The following is a 21,963-nucleotide window of genomic DNA, read 5'->3' as shown; positions in this document are numbered from 1 at the left end:
CATTAATCCACACCACAACGACCAATCATACAAAGAATAGGTGTCACATTTTACCCAGGTTGAGAATAGTGAGTGAAGGAGGGAGGTTTTACGCCGCTTTAGCAATATTCCAGCAATATCACGGCGGGGGACACCACAAATGGGCTTCACACATTGTACCCATGTCGGGAATCGAACCCAGGTCTTCGGCGTGACGAGCGAACGCTTTACCCACTAGGCTACCCGACCGCCCCGGGTTGAGAATAGAGCCCGGTGGAGGTGTGCGAAGGCTTCAACAGAGGCTACCCAACAGAGGCTAACGAAGTATACTTGTGTACAAGTCCAACAGCTCACAATGGGAGCTACTGCTTGACGAGCTTATTCTACTAATGATGACAACTTGGAAATGACAGTATTACAAGAAAAATGCAAAACTCATTTGGATATAAGTTAACATTTGCGATCAAGAGAATTAGATTTATTTACAGAATTCTCTCCATCTGCACATCAATGCAACGGATAAACCTTATTTCCTCACCCCAGTGAATAGAGCTCCATTCGGTCCAACCGGCCCTATAGATGTGACCTGGAAGTTTCCTAATATGACCTCATCACTTGAGGTTCTTAGTGAAAAATGTGTAAATTGATAATAACTTCATGGCCAACAGGGCGATTAACAGATAAAAAGACCGCGAGACCACTTTCGTTGTAACCAATGAAATTAGCCAGTCACTTGGACAGCTAAATTGTCCATTTGAATGGAGGACCATCACGGTAATTGACCTAAATTTATCATGCTTAGCAGTTTCGATTTTATGGACAGAAACAACGGAAACACACGGAGTTTTCCGGAAATTCTGTTTTCGGCATACCACTAAAACATGCTACACAAATGGAGGCGTGTAGCGTGTTGGCTATTTGCATCTCGAAGTAAGGTTTTTAATGCTTAATGGTTGAATTCTATCAGCGTCCGAATCTGGAACCTAAAAGATTAGGACTAGCCATTATAGCTTTTGGTGTGTTGAATTGTTCTTTGGAAAGTACTTTTTTTCTTTCTTTTTTTCTTTTTTTTTTTGGCTTTTCTGTTGAATATATAAACAGAATTGTCATATAAAAGCAGGGTTTCCTAATTTTTAATGGGAAAAACAAATCTAATTTATAAGTGTGGCGACACTTCTTACTTTTAGGTGTGATGATTGTGGGTCCGAATCCCTGTTCGCCACGATTATGTATTTAGGTGAGTGAGCACCACACTCGTGTTCGTTGTTTTCAGTAAAGTGGTATAGGTCTGAGACTATCATTCGGGCTATCATTTATAGGTTTGGCGTAATGTCTCTCCCCCCCCCCCCCCCCCCCCCCCCGACCGCACTCTTACCAATACACGTGTGACGACAAAATAACACATCCGCGATCTCCCGCCTCCACCCCCAACCATCCCTCTTACCTACAAGTGTGACGACAAAATACCACGTCCATAATAACCTCCAGCCCCCATCAACCTCTCTTACCTACAAGTGTGACGACAAAATAACACGTCCACAATCTTCCCACCCTCCACCAACCTCTCTTACCTACAAGTGTGACGACAAAATAACACGTCCATAATAACCTCCAGCCCCCATCAACCTCTCTTACCTACAAGTGTGACGACAAAATAACACGTCCCAATAACCCCCAGCCCCCATCCACCTCTCTTACCTACAAGTGTGACGACAAAATACCACGTCCATAATAACACCCAGCCCCCATCCACCTCTCTTACCTACAAGTGTGACGACTAAATAACACATCCACAATCTCCCCCACCCTTCACGTGGTCTGGTGGTAGAGCGTCCGCCCGGCGAGCGGAAGGTCCGGGGTTCGATCCCCAGCCGCGTCATACCAAAAGACGTTAAAAGATGGTACTTCTTGTTACCCTGTCTGGCGCTCAGCATTAAGGGGCTAAAACAAGGACTGGTCGGCTCGGAATCAGTATACTGTGTCTGAGTCGGGTATTCATGTTAAACTGCGGCATGGTATCTCAGTGTGCTACCACTGTAAATCGGCATCAGTCCGGACTAGTACAAGCAGCCACACACACGTGCATGCACGCCGGTATATAAGTGCAATAATCTTGGACGCGACGTTAAACCCCATTTCACCTCAACTCACCTCACCCACCTCTCCTATCAACAATCGTGAAGCGAAAGACGCGACTAACGGGATCGGGACAGTGCGGCCTTAAATACAAACAACAGAGAACGTGATACTAAATTGCATAACGGTCACTTACAGATGCGTATGGAAGAAACAACACACCTTATGAATTGACGCATTCTCTGTTAACTTACAAAGTTGTTTGTTCTTTTATTATATCAGAAAATCAAACGCGTTAAGTCTCTTTACCACATTGTGTGGTCGAATAGCTAATGCATTCGCCCTTGTTCAACTTGATGCAGTGAGCGAGTTGGGTTTAACGCCGCTTTTAACAGTATTCCAGTTATATCACGGCGTGTCAGCTTAATGTGGGATGAATGCCCGAGGTAATGCAGGTCTCATACGTTTACCACTTCGGTGAAACCCACGAGAACGGATATGGTGCCGACAAACCTGGAAACATAATTAGGGCGAACCGGCAATCGAACCCACATATATAGATTTCTGGCGTGCCCAATGGACGCAACTCTGCATAGCGAATCGCGGCGTCTTAGACGACTTAAATTAAAGCGACAAACCCTTTCCATATACATAAGATTTGAAGTAAAATGAGATTTAACTTGGCGTCCAAGACTATGGCATGCACGCGAGTGTGTGACTGCTTGTACTAGTCCGGAGTAATGCCGATTTTATAATGTCAGCCCACTGAGATACCATGCTGCAGTTTAACATGAATACCCCACTCAGACACAATATACTGACTCCTAGCTGACTAATCCTGGTTTCAGCACCTTAAAACCGAGCGCGAGACAGGGTAACAACAGGTACCATCTTTTAGCCTCTTTTGGTATGGGGGTGGTCAGGTAGCCTAGTGGTTAAAGCGTTCGATCGTCACGCCGAAGACCCGGGTTCGATTCCCGAATGTGTGAAGCCCATTTCTGGTGTCCCCCGCCGTGATATTGCTGGAATATTGCTAAAAGCAGTGTAAAACCATACTCACTCACTCACTCTTTTGGTATGACGCGGCCGGGTATTGAAGCCCCGCCCTACCACTAGACCACGGTGGCAGTCGTTTTTATCACAGACGCGAGATAGAATCCTGTCGCGGCACAAGCAACACATGTTGGAAAATGCACATAAACACTAGAACTTCTAAAGAATAAATAATTATTCACGCCCCTTAAGAAAATATGTCTTTAATTTTCTTCTCGAATTCAATGACATTTGGTTGAAATGCAATAGATAGTTGAACGCTCTACCACCAGACCACGGAGGTGGACCCATATTCATAAGAAATAGCCCAGTAAACTATCAAACAATAATGTCACCAGTTTGAGGCCAGACTTTCATGAAATCTGATTTACGAATCCGCCAACTCCCCCCCCCCCCCCCCCCCACCCACCCCCAAAAAAAAAAATCTATAAAAAATGAAACGCAGTTAGTTTTTATTCCGCCGACAAGATATTGGTACAACGGGTTTTTGGTTCATTTTACTGGCGCTATCAATATAAATAAATTATTTAAAATACTATAATTAAAATATATCTTAAAAGTATAACACACAAGGAATTATGATGAATCGCGAGAGGAAAATTTATCAATAATCCAAAAGAATATTTGAATTTCGAATTTTCTTCAAAATGTCGGGTCAAAATAGACGTCAACCATTTATAAATGTGCACATCATAGTATCATGAAATGATCATTGTATTGACATGTGCGGGGGACTGAGTTAACACCTGGTATCATCAATATTTGACAGCGACTCATAAACACATACTTATGGAATCATACAATGGAATCGTACAATGGACCACCTGTTCTCTACACCATCAAACAGGTGCACGCCACTGACGCTACAGAAACAGGCCCATTATGTAATTATCAACAAGTTCTTATGTGTTTGCAGACATACTCACAACACAAACTCTAGATCTCAAGTCGATAGTCATACAACCCACAGCTCACAGTACTAAGGGCGTTAACCATGTCCGCCCATAGACTAATAGTTACTTGCCAACACAACCTTCTCGCTTGTTATCTCATTACGAACCGGTCATACCGCCCCAGTAGCATTAAATATGAAGGAATTGTTTTCTGTCTGCTTGCGATTGATTCCGAAAGGATTCCCCAGTGTTTTAATCCAGTTTGACTCATGCTTGAATAGAAGAATGTTGATGAATAAGTCAATGTCATGATCAGGCTGATTGGTCTGAGACAGTTTCCAGAACCGTAGATGAGATATCCGCTCACAAAGCATAAACCAGACCCTATTATTTAAACTTTCAATTTCAGAAGCAGTAGTGTCATCATATTTACATCAGGAACTCGTACAACAAACACGTATGTGCTGACAGAAACGAGAAGGGAAATTGTATTTGACTTCGTTCCTAAAAGTAAACATTTTACCACTGACTGAATTGTAAGACCATTCTCTGGCACACAAATAAAGAGCCGATTCAGACGATGAAAATAAGCATTCTCTGCGAGTAGCTGTGAGCATAGGGTGAGTGTTCGATCGATGAGAGTCAGAGATCCGGAGTCCGTCCGAGTCTCCGAGGCTGAAGTGGAGGCATGGTATTGTGCTGTCTGCACAGGAGGGAAGAACATCGCCGCCGAAGCCACAAGCACGCATGCTGTAAATTACGTTACTTGCCTCACATGGATTGTCTTTCCTTTGAAGTTTAGTCCGCTTTGAAAGAATTAAGTGGTTAAGCATTGTGCTGGAAAGCCCTTGAATACACACCATTTTCCTCGACATAGCGCCGGTCAACTATTGAGTTTTATCATTTGGTTTTCAAGCAGCCAATGCCATCGATACCTGTGATTTGTGGTAGTCACGCACACGAAGAGATGCGCCGGTGTCGAATCGTGCCCGCACACGGTAACTCCTGGCTGTTCCGCCGGTCAATACAGTCGACGTAATTACAGGGTAACCAACATAAAACCATGACAGTGTTTGTGCGGATCAAATCACAGGGGTGTATTGATTGGACAGACACCGGCTAATGAATGAAATACCTGTACAGACCCGACAACATCAAACGATACACCGGATGCTTGCGACCAGGAAGGTGTCAGGATACGGAGTTTAGCTGGTTCTGAAAGTCCACGACTTTTGTATATGTTTCTCGCGGACAATGCTGCTACATTTCACTCGCACCTGTCCCGACCACTCTCATCCACCGCGGACAATGTGAACGGGAGTTTCAGGGATGCACGTGTGGGCAATCCAGTCTTACCTGTCCCTGAGTGGAAGTTAGCATCGCAACAGTGGGGCCGTGCCTGGCCGTTCCATGTATATGGCTTTTCCCTCCTGTTCCTAACAGTGTCCCTGCTCTCTGTGGGTCTAGTGTTCAAATTCTATCAGAGGATTAGAAGATCAAAGATTGTCTTGAACACGACGTGTTTGCTGTGCCTCTCGGGACTGTTCCGGATTCTCTACTTGACCGTGGACCCGTATGGGTATTCAAGAAACTTTTCTGGAGTGATCGTGGGGGTGTTGTCGCAGATTATCTACCCTTTTCTTTGTGCCTCGTTCGGACTTATTCAGATCATGCTTTTACGAATGACCAAAGTTGATGTGGGGAGAAGCAAACTAAGAAGTTGTACGTATCTTTTTGCATCAACTTTATCCTACCTCTTCTGCATAGTATTAGCAGAAGTTATTGTGTTTTATGAAGTCAAAGCGAAACTTTTGCTCATAATTGACAGTGGTTTTTTTATTGTGTTATCCTTATATCTATGCATCAGTTTCATCTGTAACGGCTTCCGACTGTCGCAGTATGCATCTGAAACTAAAAGAGTCAGGAAGGAATTGGGCAATTTTAGCACGAGACGAATCCAACCTGGGGTGAGAGCAAGTAAGTCGTCAAGCTCTTTACGTTTATCCCGTCCAAAACTTCGCATAACCGACGAGAACCATATGACCATAGCCATCGCTACTGACGTAGACACGACATCGTCATCGGACGAAAATGGAAACGGGACAAAAAAAGATAGGAGGATACAAATTAAGAAATTGACTACATCTGATGGCGTGGAACCCCCGCAGGAACAGAGCGACCGGTCGGAGACGGAGGTGTTGTTATCCGACGAGGAGACACCTCCTCAGGCAAATTCAGAATCTTCAACGGGAGTTGACGGTTTACCAATTACACACCCCCTGCAAACATTTTCCGATTTCCAGTCATTATCTGACGACGAGGAAAGCAGACGACCTATGATCCAGAGGCAGACGACAGTAAACTGTGCGTCTGACCCAGACTCGGAAGATGACCGTAAAAGGATAAGGAGTAAGAGGCCACCTGGAGCGAGTGGAACTTTGGAGAATGGTTACATGGCGGACACGGAAATAGTTTTCCAATCTCCAAAGTCCAGAAGTAGGAACACAAGGGATGTTCGAGACAAACAGCAGAGTAGGCCAATCTTGGAGGATTTTGACAGTACCGACCTTGAACGAAACAGCAGTACATTGTCTGTGAATTTCAGGACCAAACCATCCTCAATAAGTTTGTTGAGAATTCGACAGAGTAAGATGATTCAGAGAGCGGTCCACATTACCTATTCAATAACATTCCTATTCATGTTTGCGTGTCTATTGCAACTCTACACAGTGTTTGGAGTGTACGGAGTTCTCAATTCCTCCTTCGTCCCGGACCCATGGCCTTGGTACACGTTCCAGACGCTTTTCAGGTGAGTCCAAGTTTCATTTGAATATAAATAAAAGCGACCGAACCCTTTCCATATTCATAAGAAATCTCTGCTAAAATCAGAGTCGATAACGATTCCGATTACATATCTGGAGCATGATTCACTCTCAGTGATAATGGCAAGTAGTCGCCAAAATGTGAGCGTATCCCGCCCCATCGCTGGCAGCGTCACGAACACATGCAAAGACAAGTCAATTTTTCACTTTACAAAACATGGGAACGTATGGTACAGGTTAAAATAGGGATTGCATCGGACATGAATTTTGTCACCTATGCGTCAAATGTGAAAATGCCCTCCACATGTTTGACATAACACTTTTTGAAGGCTGTACAGAGGCCTGTCAAGGATAGAGACTTCCATGACTTCTGAGAGGAATATTCTGCATTCAAATGTAAACAATTCAATCAAACAACTCTCGAACAGCTTCATACATAATTCAACAGTTTACGTATTTCAGAACGCGGCCTTAAAGGAAAGCGTTTAATAATCAATGTTATGGAGCACAAGCAAAAACGAAATAAAGAAAACAACGAAAAAAATACAATTGTCATGGGATTTCTGGAAGTGTTATGAAGCAAGCACATTGCTAAACAAAGCAATATCCATGAAAGAACGACGCTTGTTTGATAAGGAAAGCGTAATATAAAACGGAAACCGTGATAACGTCTTGCCTATCGCTCACGTTATGCAATTCAAATGTCAAAAAACAGAAAAAGACACCATTAACAGAATGTTAATATACATAAAAACGATATAAATGCTTAAAACGTGCAAGCATCATCGCAAGTATAAAGAACCAAAGAGGCTCCCCCTGTAACACATATTATAGGTCGATAAGCCGAACCACAGCCGTCATGTCCCACCAGAAGAAATGATTTTTTCAGGTATACACTGTTTGTTGTCACGCTATAACTATCAGAATCATTTATGTTATACATTGTTGCAGCCTTTATAAGACAAACTTGGCAAAGGCCAAACCCTTACAATCGTGATATAAACCTACTTACATATCTAAATGCCTTTCACAGACCCGCTACGTACATCAGTACAGTATACTACGGTTATAACGAACTACAATTAGTGGTCCCTTTGAGTTCGTTATAACCGTAGTATAACGAACTCAAAGGGACCACTAATTTTAGTTCGTTATAACCGTAGTTCGTTATAAGCATACATACAGCATATGTGCAACAAATGGCCGTGACTAAAAATAAGTTCGTTATATCGGTCAGTTCGTTATAAGCGTGTTCGTTATAACCGTAGTTTACTGTGTTTTATATTGCACCAGAAAGAAACAGTTTGGCCTAAGGTTTGACACGTAGAGAATAATTGTTCACTGGATATGTCGGGTGTCCAGAAAAAAAGAGTAAAGTGAGTGAGTGAGTGAGTGAGTGAGTGAGTGAGTGAGTATGGTTTTACGCCGCTTCTAGCACTATTCCAGCAATATCACGGCGGCGGACACCAGAAATGGGCTTCACACATTGTACCCAAGTCTTGAATCGAACCTAGGTCTTCGGCGTGACGATCGAACGCTTTTACCACTAGGCTACCCCACTGCCCCTTTGAGTAAAATATTTCTGCCTTGAAGTAGTGCCAGAAAAAAATATGTTTCCAACAATAATCCCTCTCCTGACACGGGGTCCCCATAGAGGATTTTGGAAGGACTTGTAACAATACTGAGCATCTTGACAATAGTGATAGACACTGTGATAATTTAGACTTTTTATTTGTTTGTTTGTTTGTTGCTTAACGCTGCACCCAGCAATATTCCATGTATACGATGGCGGTCTGTAAATAACTGAGTCTGGACCAGGTAATTTAGTGATTGATATCATGAGCATCGATCACACAATTGGGAAACGATGACATGCATCAACAAAGTCGACTAACGGGATCGCTAGGTCAGGCTCGCTGACTTGGTTGATGCATGTCATTGAATCCCAATTTCGAAGATCGATGCTCGTGGTGTCAATCACTTGATTGTCTGGGCCAGATTCGATGATTGACAGGCCGACGTCGTACGTGTGGCGTTAGACAACAAACACACATACCGGTTGAGTAACTTGTTTTGGAACTTTTTAATATGTTTACTATTCTATTATTAGTGATGCATGAGAATCATCTTACGATATAAAATCACATGCATCAGATGAATCGGGAACAACCTTATCAGTGAAGCATGAGAACTATCAAGTTATACATATTGCTACCTTCTGGAAACAGAAGAGCAGTTCTGTGGTGATATAACATTATAAAACCGACGTGCCTCTTGGGAAATGTTTTTCATGCCCACAAAAGCGAGGCAAAGAGGATTTGTCTATCACATGGAGAACACAAATATATTTATCATGTTCATTTATAGAATCTAAAGTTCTTTAACATCAGTGAGACAGCAAGCACTGGGAATCTTCTCATGAACAAAATATATTTATGTACATTCATTACAATCTTATGTGTGCTGGGGCGATTGGGTAGGCTGGTGGTTAAAGCGTTCGCTCGTCAAGCCGAAGAACCGAGTTCAAATCCCCACATGGGTACAATGTGTGAAGCCCTTTTCTGGTGCCTCCCACCGTAATATTGCTGAAATGTTGCTAAAAGTGGCGTATAACCATACTCACCCATCCACTACTATCAGTGTTTTATATATGAAGGATATTCATATTTAGTGAAACGCTATAACAGGTGCTCTTTGAAGAATCTAAAGCATGCTACCATCGGCAAGGAATTAAAATAATTTATACAAAAAGCACTGTGAAGAATCAGAACATTGCCACCATCAGCGAAGAATGCGATCAACCATATGATACAAAATTATAACGGTCGGACAAAAGAAAATAAACACTTGAAAATTGGATTTGAACAACAAAATACATACGCTATCAAGATGTTACTAGGCTGAATTGTTTTGAGATACTCATTGGTAAGATGCATGTAATATCGCCTATGGTACTCGTATCAAATTCATCACTATCGAATAATCATTTAGTCTTTCATTTGTAACCTCAAACTATGGGAGGATACTTTCTTTTACCCGACAGTTCGTATACCATGTCGAGATGTATCAGAGTATCAGATGTATCAGTGAGTCAGAGATAGTCACGCATGGGCCATGTGTATCTGAAGTGTAAAGTACAATAGTTGTACAATAGGTGAATTGGGGTTTAACGTCGCGTCCAAGATTGTTGCACTTTTATAGCGACGTGCATGCACGTGTGTGTGTGGCTGCTTGTACTAGTCCGTATTAATGCCGATTTATAGTGCTAGCCCACTGAGATACCATGCTGCTGTTAAACATGAATAACCCACTCAGACACAGTATACTGACTCCTGGCCGACCAGTCATTGTTTTAGACCCTTTAGGCCAGACAGGGTAACAACAAGTACCATCTTTTAACGTTTGTGTGGTATAACTCGGCCAGGGATCGAACCCCCGACCTTCCGCTCTCCGGGCGGACGCTCTACCACTAGACCAAGGAGGCGGTCGTCAAGTACAATAGACTTACGAGGTGGTTCCAAAAGCCAACACCGATACACTAGCTCTAGATCTGTACTGTGTTCTGTTGGGAAATAATTGCGGTTTGTATTAATTAGTTTTACAAACCTGGAGCCGTGGTGCCCCAGACATAACACTCGCCAGGGACCATAATCTATAATTACAATAACATGATCTGTAATTACAAGTACCTAATAGATTAATCTAGTTATAAGGTGAGTTACTGAATTTTATAAATCTTCGCTTATTGTAACGGCGTGTCGACTTACAGTGGGAAGAACACCCAAAGAGACGCATGTTCATGTCATAAACGTTTAACACTGTATGTCACAGAATATTTGTTTAACTCAATATTAACTGAATTACATATGTTAATTCTCAGTTATTATATGAAGAAGAATAGTGATAGTTACTGAATATAAAGGCCACATTTGCTACCTGTTTTAATCTGGGAATCGATCTTCTCTAATACATGTCAGTCAAGCTCGTGAGGTGTTTGGTTGGCTGGTTGGTTGGCTGTTCGACGCCGCACTCAGCAATATTCCACCTATATGACGGCGGTCTGTAAAATAATCGTGTCTGGACCAGACAATCCAGTGATTAATATCATGAGCATCAATCCACGCAATTGGGATACGATGACATGCATCAACCAAGTCAGCGAGCCTGAGCACCCGATCCCGTTAGTCGCCTCTTACGACAAGCATATTCGCCTTTTACGGCAAGCATGGGATTCTGAAGACCTATTCTACCCCGGATCGTCATGGGTCCAAGCTCGTGAGGGACATCGTACTGATTAGCGGAAGATGGATGACACAACCGATATAAAAATCACCATGGATGCATTCTCTTCATAGTATACTGAACAAAAAAGAGTTAGGGGTATATGCATGCAATTTCATAAAAAATATCCTAAAAATATTTCTTTTTTCAGTGTATTGCCCCCAGTGGTGTTTGTGAAAGAACGCATATTTCCAGTTGACTTTCTTACGTAATGTAGAGATGAAGTATCAAGTTATGGTTATTTTTCTTTGCTTATTGGACAAATCCATCCACACATCCAAAAAGCAACCTGTTTGTAATCCAACTTTACTACAATCGTACGCGACGTCATGGACAATCCAAGATGTCATCTCCAAATTTTCGACAAAATACTCCGATATGACGTCGCATTGCTAGGGCCGCTGTCAACATGCATCCAGTCCCATTGGCAATTGTTTATGTTATATAAACAATAAATTCACAGTGGGTAGACAGCGAATAGCTACTTGAAGTACTGCCAGTAATACGTTGAAGAACTCCAGTAACACGTTAGTTAATACACTAGTGATACGTTGAAGAAACCCAGTAATAGTTAATACATCAGTAATACGTTTACGAAATCCAGTAAAACGTTAGTTAATACACCAGTAATACGCTGAAGAACTCCAGTAATACGTTAATTAATACACCAGTAATACGCTGAGGAACTCTAGTAATACGTTAGTTAATACACCAGTAATACGCTGAAGAACTCTAGTAATACGTTAGTTAATACACCAGTAATACGTTGAAGAAACCCAGTAATAGTTAATACACCAGTAATACGCTGAAGAACTCTAGTAATACGTTAGTTAATACACCAGTAATACGCTGAAGAACTCTAGTAATACGTTAGTTAATACACCAGTAATACGTTGAAGAGCTCTAGTAATACGTTAGTTAATACACCAGTAATACGTTGAGGAGCTCTAGTAATACGTTAGTTTATACACCCGTGATATGTTGAGGAACTCCAGTAATACGTTACTTAATACACCAGTAATACGTTGAGGAGCTCCAGTAATACGTTAGTTAATACATCAGTAATATGTCGATCCACGCAGTTTGGATCGATGACATGCATCAACCAAATCAGCGAGTCTGACCACCCGATCCCGTGAGTCACCTTTTACGACAAGCATAGTCACCTTTCACAGCAAGCATGAGTTGATGAAGATCTATTCTACCCCGGATCTTCACGGGTCTGTATTTATTTTATTTTATCAGGGTAGGTAGGTGGGTTTATTCACCCAGACCATTAAATGATCACAGACGCAAGGAAAAAACACGCCGATTTGGGGGACTACAAATGATGTTACAAATTAAGCTGACGAAATTACTCTAATTTTCGCTCGGAGCTATTTTGAAGGTCGGAAAGAGTGCCAGAAACAATGACTGTTTTATTGCCGCCTCATGATTCATAGGGCATTGAAGTTGTGGAACTTTGTTACAAGTTGTGGGGATGTCTTGTAAACTGTTAACTCAGTTACGGATCTCCCTAATCTGGCGTCACCTCTAAAGGTCACTCGGGTGACAACAATTTCATGACTGCACTGGCGCTCCTAAGTGACAGTCGATGTTTGGCAGCCTGCTTGGGGAGGCGAAAAGGATAGTCTGTGTTGCGTCCCTTTGCTGTGTGCCAGGATGTGCATGGTGTGACAGCACCATTCCCTTGCTAGTGTTTCAGCAAAGCGGTAAACGTCTACGACATGCGTCTCTCTGAATTTCCACTGAGTAAACTTGTAGCCAGTTATATCAACGAAATACTTACATGGGGCAGTTTTAAACAACATGCGCTCTGACCTGGTATTACAATGCCAATGATTAAATGTAATTGTTGATTCCGCACAGCGAATTGCGGCGCCCCAGATGACTGGATAACCCGTGTCCCCGTATATTATGTTAAGTTGGTTTGTTGTCTAACGCCACACGCAGCAATATTTCAGCTATATGACGGCGGCCTGTACGGAGAATAAATACCCAACCAATTGAGTCGCCCCTAATTTAGTCGCAATTCTAACCTGACATCCACACCTGGATTGTAAAGTATTTCCGATACAAAGTGATAAGACTATATGAACTCAGGGATCATAATAATTCATGTCTGTGACTAATATGTTTTACACCAATCAGTTCAAATTTAATGTAATTTAGTCAAGTTGATGTCTGCTTGCTTCATACCTAATATGAAGGGGACAGAAATCAATTTTACTAAAATACATGGTCACCAAATCTGAAGCAGGCCATATGAGTGAGTGAGTGAGTTGGGTTTTACGCCGCTTTTAACAGTTTTCCAGTTATATCGCGGCGTGTCACCTTAATGTGGGAGGAAAGCCCGAAATCATGCAGGTCTCAGACCCACGAGCACGGGTATGGTGCTGACAAACCTAACAACATAATCGGGGCGAACTAGGATTCGAACCCACAACCATAAGTTTCTGGCGTCCCCAAGGGATGCAACTCTGCACAGCGAATCGCGGCGGCTTAGAAGACTGGGCCACCCGTGCCCCCCCCCCCCCCCCCCCCCCACAGGCCACATGACAAAGGACCTGAAAATATTATAACCTGTGGTGTGCAAGTTTAGCTTTTATATAACAGCTTCGCGATAACGCAAAGAACGAATGAAGAATGGTTTATTTCACGCTAAAGAGATTGTTCTATTGTGACGTCATTTCTGGAGATTCGAATATGCGCACGCAACTTGATGACATCATAAATTAGACGTTGTTTTTTGGAGGAAAATGTCTCGTAAGTTGTTCCCTATAGATGTGTCTGGGTTACGCAGATGAACGCAATGGCCGAACGATCACACCCAAAAGATGCCGAATTATGACAATTAGATGAGAAAAAGTACAGAAAATCGACGTGAGGATTGTCAGAATATCCGGGAAATACCAAACTTTACCCACCTGTTCGTAAAATGAACTTGTCCGACATTTCCAAGGTCGATTTTTATACAGGGAGTCTTACATATTTGGATCTGTGCTGTGTCACTGTAAACATCATAAATTCGGTCCAAGTTACCAGGGGAAAAATATAACCATTTTGTCCATAGTTTGAGACATGCGTGATGCTGATATGAGACAAGGAGGACGTAACACGTCGGAACCCGAACCATATGTATACACACGTTTACGTGAGTGAGTGAGTGAGTATGGTTTTACGCCGCTTTTAGCAATATTAGAGCAATATCACGGCTTCTTTTCCCATGTCGGGAATCGAACCCGGGTTTTCGGCGTGACGAGCGGACGTTTTAACCACTAGGCTACAAGATCACCCCTTACATAAGTAAATTGATTCGAGCTAACGATGTTAAACAGATCAACAATAAAAGTTCTATGGTGGACATGTGGAGGTCATTTCCAAATTTGACGCAGTAACAAAAACGTTGTCTGGTGCGATTTCCAGTTTTGACTTTTATCATGTTTGCCTTGCCTTTGCATGTGTTTGTGATTGGTGCCATGACACGCTTACCTTTTCGCGATAGTGGCTCATTGACACATGATCATTATATATATAATCGGAATCGTGTATTTCTCATCATTGTGGAATGGGTTTTGTCGATTTTCGTTTTCTGAATATGACAAAGAGACAGCTGGTCTTTAATTGTTGCATCAGACTGACAGAGTGAGATGAAGACGTCGTTTAATCCATGTCATTACACGTGCAACTCAGGTCAATACTGTGGCATGTGTGTCGTCTTCGGTCTCACCAAATTGATATTAGCGCAATACAAGTGATCTCAGAGATGGCGCTTACTGACTAATTCGGCGGCAATTGAGACAGTAATTAGAGAAAGGGCAACATGAAGTGGCTGCGTTGGAAGTTGTGTTGGGGATGGCCTGAAGAGCGATGGGTCGCCCAATGGCTAAGCGCATGTCTGATCATGGATTTAATCTACATATCGGAAAAAGAGAGCTATCTAACATGCGGACAGAGGGCTGAATAGCGGTCAGCCGTATCGATCAGAGGTCCACACTGACTGGACACGTTAGTGTGGACATATTGATGTCATATCGCGTCGGCGGAAATTTGGACAATGAGAAGTGCTACATTATCTCCCTTATCAATACAGGATTGCTTTGGGTCAGTGGTTCATGAATACGATGTACTAAACTGCCGGGCAAAAGATTATACACTTTAAAATTAAATTTGACGAACAAATTGCAAACGGTATCAAAACATTACTAGGCTGAAAACAGTCATCAAAACACTGCAAGATTTAGGTCCAAAACACAACTGTGATGATCAAATACACCATCAAATAATCATTTCTTGTTTGTTTCATTTTGAGACGCCATCACACATGGGTGTATACTTTCTTTTGCCCGGTACTGTATTCAACTTTGGATAGTAATTTTTACTATTGGCATAATTAAATGCTTATTCATTTCTTAGTTTGATGGGTTGTATTATAACAAGAATATAACTATCAAATGATTAGTTGTACGTCATAGGGTTTGTTTTTCCATATTTGCCTGGTAGTATTGTCGCCGTGGCGTATGTGTTATTTATTTATGTAAAAATGTCCATTTCAAACAGAACGTTGATAAATGTAAATATCCATACAAAGGTTTTAATAACACTTTAATGTAAATCACTTGGAAACATGTGTCAGTCATAAAACGGTACCTACAGAAAACTTGAAATGGATAGAAATACGTCGTGGTTGATTAGGTATAAAATTAAGCTTATTGATTAATATACGTGACAGATGGTGACATGAATGAGTATACCCGCAAACTGGAAGTTGCATAATGATACAATGACACCAGGTGGTATGTCCTTCGTCCTCATCGTTTCGCTGAGAAACAACGGCAAATGTTCGCCGAGCTCAGATCTAAGCAGACACAATATACGACGTCTAATTGATTACAACGCAAAGTAGCTATAGAGTGAATGAGTCAGTGAATATTGCTTAACGACGCATAAATAATCTCCGTTTTAAGCGGTGAAAGTATCAGTATATGTTAAGTATAAGGTTAAAAGATTCAGCGATCCAAATATATATCATTTTTCATCTCTATTTTGCCTTTTATGACCTGTAGAATCTGTTTCTGCAGATAATCGAGACTAATTATTCTCTGGTGTTGACTTTATTAATTTATTTTTACGATTGTAAACTCGGAGATAAGTGAGGCAATGAAAAAAGGAAGACCGGATTCGAAGCCCGATATCTTATTCCTGAGGTTATCTTCTCGACTGGACTGGTTAGTCAATTAAAGATGAGGTTTATATAAACGTTATCATAACCTATTTCAGCTTAGTTAAAGTTAGGTCTGCTTCAGCATATGTGCATGTTATCATACTGTTTGGAAGATCTATTTCAGCTTCGGTACAATTTGTTACAACGTTTGTAAAGATCAACTGAGGTACCGGTTTATATTGCGTTTCCAAGTACCGGTTATTATTGCGTCTGTAAAGACCAACTTCAGCTGAGGTACCGGTTGATATTGCGTTTGTAAGACCTCTTCAGCTAAGGTACCGGTTTATATTGCGTTCGCAAAGACCAACTTCAGCTAAGGTACCGGTTTATATTACGTTTGTAAGACCTTTTCAGCTAAGGTATCGGTTTATATTGCGTTTGTAAAGACCAACTTCAGCTAAGATACTGGTTTATATTACGTTTGTAAGACCTCTTCAGCTAAGGTATCGGTTTATATTGCGTTTGCACAGATCAACTTCAGCTAAGATACCGGTTTATATTCCGTTTGCAAAGAACTTCGGCTGAAGTACCTGTTATTATTACGTTTGTAAAGACTGAATTGTTTTGTTTGCTTCACAAACTGGATCTTTGATAAAAGAAATATTTTGCAAAAAAAACTAAATTATTCGGCTCCTTTTTGTGTGATTTTAAGCAGCGAACTTAAGTTCCAAGTCATATTACGAATACAATAGATCTGAAAAGAACAGAGACGGTTTTTAAATTATCATTAAGCAAACATTATTTGGGCATCTGGTTTCGTCGCATAAGAAACGAAAATTGCATTTCACAGATGCTTGGTTATGTTACAGAAGCATGGCTCTGCCCGCCTTAATATCGATGCGAAGAGATTTTATTCAATATTGCCTCCTCCCTTCTTCATAACGAGATACAATTGCGCTGACTCAGCGATTAAGAAATGATTTAAAAATACATAAAACAAAAACGCACACAATCAATGTCTGTGTTGTTAGTTGTGCTAGCCCGACCCGCGCGTAAGGGGCCATGTGACGGAACCTATCCCTGTACTGGCTGTTAAATTAATGATTAACATCAAAGAAAATCTATGGAAATAGCGTTCAGTTACCTACCAATTGAATTACGCTCTAATGGACAGTTAAGTCCCGTATTATAATCAATATCTTCACTTCCCCAGAGCTAATGCTTTGTCTGTAGGCAGTGTCTCCATCGACTCAACTTTCTTCATAACACGTCCAAAATTCATATCTTAAACCAAGTATTGATTCTGCACCTATTGTTAAAAAACGTGTTCATTAGATATCTCATTAAGATTTTCCGACCCAATGATCAAACGGAGTCAGTTTCGGTTTTGACTATCATGGATCTAATAGCTGATTTCCTTCCAATTCAAGATCAGTGATCAAACGTGGCGCATTTACATTGAACGTTAGTAACCACTTCCCTTCTCGTCTCCAATGCCATCCCCTCCGTTGTTGAAGAGGAGACATCAAGCGCGGTAGGGTTGACAGCCGTTATTTCCTGTGCAAAGCTCAAATCCAAAGATTATATCCTGGCAATTTAACCGTCAATAGCAAACTGTGTTTCCCCTAAGGCCTGATCCATATTCGTTCGCAAGACGTGTTTTATCAAATGAATGAAGAAGCTGAGAGATCCACATCCTGAAACTTTATCGGAAACAGTTAAAACAGTATTCGGTCGAAAGGGTTTACATATAATACACCAAAACTCAGTTTAAATATTGACAGTGGATGGTAGAATAGCGATATACATTGCAGAGGGAACCCATGAAAGAGACATTGACGCCTTCAGATGAGTACCGGCTAGAAATAATACAATTACTGCCTGTTGTGACAGAAATGATAAGTTGCCATTTTCTCATCGATTTTTGTAAAATAACAAAGGCGATGTTTGAAGCGGACATATGCTGGGAGTGATGCAACTCAAGAGAATTGGCAGAGATGTTTCAATGTGCTACTAAATTGTAGATAAATACTTGATGAGCCTTAGACAATCGCAGACTTCATAGGTTGAGGACAAGAGTCACTTCAGAAGGTGTGATTCAGTGAGCTTGTGGCTGAAAGCATTTTCTGCCGTATTCAGAAAGCGCATTGTACAGTCAATGCATCGGCCTGCAATCGCAAACGCCCCTTGACCAAAGAAATCTGCGGTTCATGTCGGGGTACAATAGAATACAACATGGGCCAGGATTTGTATTTTTCTCATGCACTATCGATACTAGATCAATCGATACACATGGTCATTTGGCAGATATCTCACATGTTTTTTCTTCTTCAACATCACTTCCTAAATATTCATCCAGTTAAAATTACTACATGATATTTCAGATATTTAAGGTAATTATTTCCCAGGTTAGAAATATAATTTCATGAATGATGGTGTGAAAAGCAACTGATCTTATTACAACGAACCTTACAGTGAAAATTGTATAATTGCATTTGTATCATTGGCACTGGATCGGAACTGATTGCTTGCTGACAACTTTCCATGCAAGTACAGTAAACTACGGTTATAACGAACACGCTTATAACGAACTGACCGATATAACGAACTTATATTTTAGTCCTGGCCATTTCTTGTACTTATTCTGTATGTTGGCTTATAACGAACTACGGTTATAACGAACTAAAATTAGGGGTCCCTTTGAGTTCGTTATAACCGTAGTTTACTGTAGTTAGTATTTACGTATTACATCTAACTGGTGGGCGGTGGTGTAGCCTGGTGGTTCAAGTATTCGCTCGTCACGCCGAAGGCCCGGGTGCGATTCCCCTCATGGGAACAATGTTTGAAGACCCCTGCTGAAATACTAAGTAAAGCGGCGTAAAAACTTACTCACTCATCCAAATGGAGATACTTTCTGATTTTCACATTCATTGAATAGAAATGTGTACCTGTATGTTCCTGTATTTATTCAGGAGAACAATTTACTTGCCTTTGCATGTTTGTGACGGGAGCAGGATACGCTCACCTCTTCGCGAACACCCAGTGTCCTCACTATTTCATAGTCATTCATAAACACATGCTCATAATGTAGTGAGAATCGTTCAATGGACTCACATTTCTTATGATCATGGAAAAGGCTTTGTCGATCTTTTTATATACTTATAACATGTTTTTTATAAACCAAAAACATGAAACAATGAACAGCATGAAACATGCTTCTTTTCACACGTTACAGATTATGGTCACCACGTGCAATTCCGAATACAATACTTTACAAAGAACAACAACAAATTCTTTATAATATTTATGGTAAATATATGTTAAGAATTCAGAGGAAATCACAGGATCTGTTTCAGTGAGGCCTTGTCCTGGCTGCAGTAGCCATCTTTACGATTGTTGATAAGTGACAACCACGACAAATATAATTGCTGGAGATCATTTATTTAAACTTGTCACAATCATAAATAATGGATACTTTAGTCTGTTGTTCATAAACGCAATACTATGCCAAAGCAAACCCGCGGATAGCTGGGAACTGCTTCCATCCACCGTAAGGGATCCCGATCTAAAACAGAACATCTTAAATAAAGATCTCAAATCGAAAATCAATTTCTCTTGCCCCCTCTTATGCATGTGACAGATTTACAGCTGTTACAAGAACCGGTTCTTGTGTGTTTTATAAGGGGTTATTACCCCAAGGTCAAACGCTCCAATACGTCCTCGATGATGTATTGCGAACCGACTCAAACAATACCTTTAATTTCCGTTCATTAAATATTGATGCATATTTGTCTTCCAAACTTGTAAGCTGCGGAGATGTCAAGGATTTATGGCTGGTCTTTGGGCCGCATTAGCAGGAGAAATAATAACCACAGTGACACATGTTTTACGTGTATGTCAATTGGAATATGCCCCGTTATGGAATCATGTATGGCTGACCTGGGGCCTGTTATGTCACGGTTACCATACATGGCTGGTATGAATAAATAAGATGGGACCTGTTATTTGACGGTTTCTATACATGGCTGGTTTGAATAAACGAGATGGGACCTGTTATTTCACGGTTACCATACATGGCTTGTATGAATAAATGAGCTGGGACCTGTTATTTCACGGTTACTGTAAATGGCTGATATGAATAAATGAGATGGGACCTGTTATTTCACGGTTACCATACATGGCTGGTATGAATAAATGAGATGGGACCTGTTATTTCACGGTTACCATATATGACTGGTATGAATAAATGAGATATCCCCTGAGTTTCAGTGACAGATTATGGAATGTATTAATCTGCTTCTCTCTGGTCACAAATGATATTGTAATGTTGCTTATAAGAGAGGCACATACAAGCGTTCCATTCGGTTAACCGCTGTCAGAAATGTTGCCATGGAGATGAAGTATGAGTATACACGGGTGTGTCCTCTCTTTATTACCCTTTATACTTTACGGATTAATGTTCAAAGAGGCTGTTTGTAAGCAATTATTGTAGGTTCAAAGGAATAAAGGAACACGTGATTGAGAAGTAGTTCGATAAAATGTCGACTGCTTACAATACAAAGTATACTGAAAAGTAACTGTCAGCATTTGACATTACATGTATTATATTGAGGTTTTAAGAAGCACAAACTGAATTACATTTCTTTGAACATTCTAAGTACTAGTGTACCTCATTTTCATATTACGACAAAAAGTATTAACAAATTAAAATTGTTGTAAACAATAAGTTCTGAAATGTCATGTATCTTGCCCCTTTCTGTATAAACCACTGTTTGAAAGGGAAAGAAGATTTGGGATGTTGCTGTGCTATTGACCCCAATAAGCATTACATAAAAGCGACAAAACATTCCATAATCATAAAAAATCTCTAACAAAAGCAGATAGTGAGAGTCGATTGTAATATTCCGACTATATCATACGCATGATAAACTATTGATATCAGGTGTTCGTGACAAGATGAGCTAAGGCTGCCCTACCGGTGGCACTATGACAAACACATGCAATGGCAAGTCAATTGTTCATCTGAAAAAAGACTGGCAGATATCTTACAAGTCAAAACTAGGCATTGCCTTGGACATAGTTTCTGTCACGGGTGCATCAAATTTGTGAACATCCTACAATGTCTACCATGAAACATTTTGAAAGCTTTGCAGAAGCTTTGAATGTTGTATCCATGATCAAACAATATTGAGCAAGAATCATATGATGATCCTTGAAATCGTCGCATAGAGAGCATGCTCAATTGTACCTCTGAAGTTGTATGATGAAGACACCAAAGGCTTGAGCTGCTGGCATATAAAGGTTAGGCTGACTATTGGAAAGTCATCCCCTTGTCTCTTGTCTTGTGGTGAGTGAGTGAGTAAGTGAGTGAGTTGGGTTTAACGCCGCTTTTGACAGTATTCCAGTTATATCACGGCGTGTCAGCTTAATGTGGGAGGAAAGCCCGAAGTGAAGCAGGTCTCAGACGTTTACCACTTCGGTGAAACCCACGAGCACGGGTATGGTGCTGACAAACCTAGAAACATAATTGGGGCGAACCCGGATTCGAACCCACAATATATCATACTATTAGGTTTCTGTCGTACCCAAGGGACGCAACTCTGCACAGCGAATCGCGGCGCCTTAGACGACTTGGCCACCCGTGCCCCCTCTTGTGAAAAGTCTCTTGACACTTTTATGTATATATATAAACATG

The 21,963-nt window shown here is 41.1% G+C and overlaps 1 protein-coding gene across 1 annotated transcript in view; it reads left to right on the top strand.

The window, feature by feature from the left end:
* Positions 1–4,710: 4,710 nt before the first annotated feature.
* The window catches only part of LOC139470778 (uncharacterized), a 53,199-nt gene continuing 35,946 nt past the window's right edge, over positions 4,711–21,963 (top strand). Inside the window, exon 1 of the mRNA XM_071253069.1 lies at positions 4,711–6,810. Within this exon, the coding sequence (XP_071109170.1) occupies positions 5,240–6,810 (1,571 nt within the window). The 5' untranslated portion in view covers positions 4,711–5,239. The remainder of the gene's footprint in view (positions 6,811–21,963) is intronic.

Source organism: Haliotis cracherodii, unplaced genomic scaffold (assembly GCF_022045235.1).
Source record: "Haliotis cracherodii isolate W230 unplaced genomic scaffold, xgHalCrac1.p SCAF_21, whole genome shotgun sequence".
In the NCBI taxonomy this organism is placed as follows: Eukaryota; Metazoa; Mollusca; class Gastropoda; order Lepetellida; family Haliotidae; genus Haliotis; species Haliotis cracherodii.
Note: the sequence above shows the minus strand (reverse complement) of the source record. Positions and strands in the feature narration are given on the sequence as shown.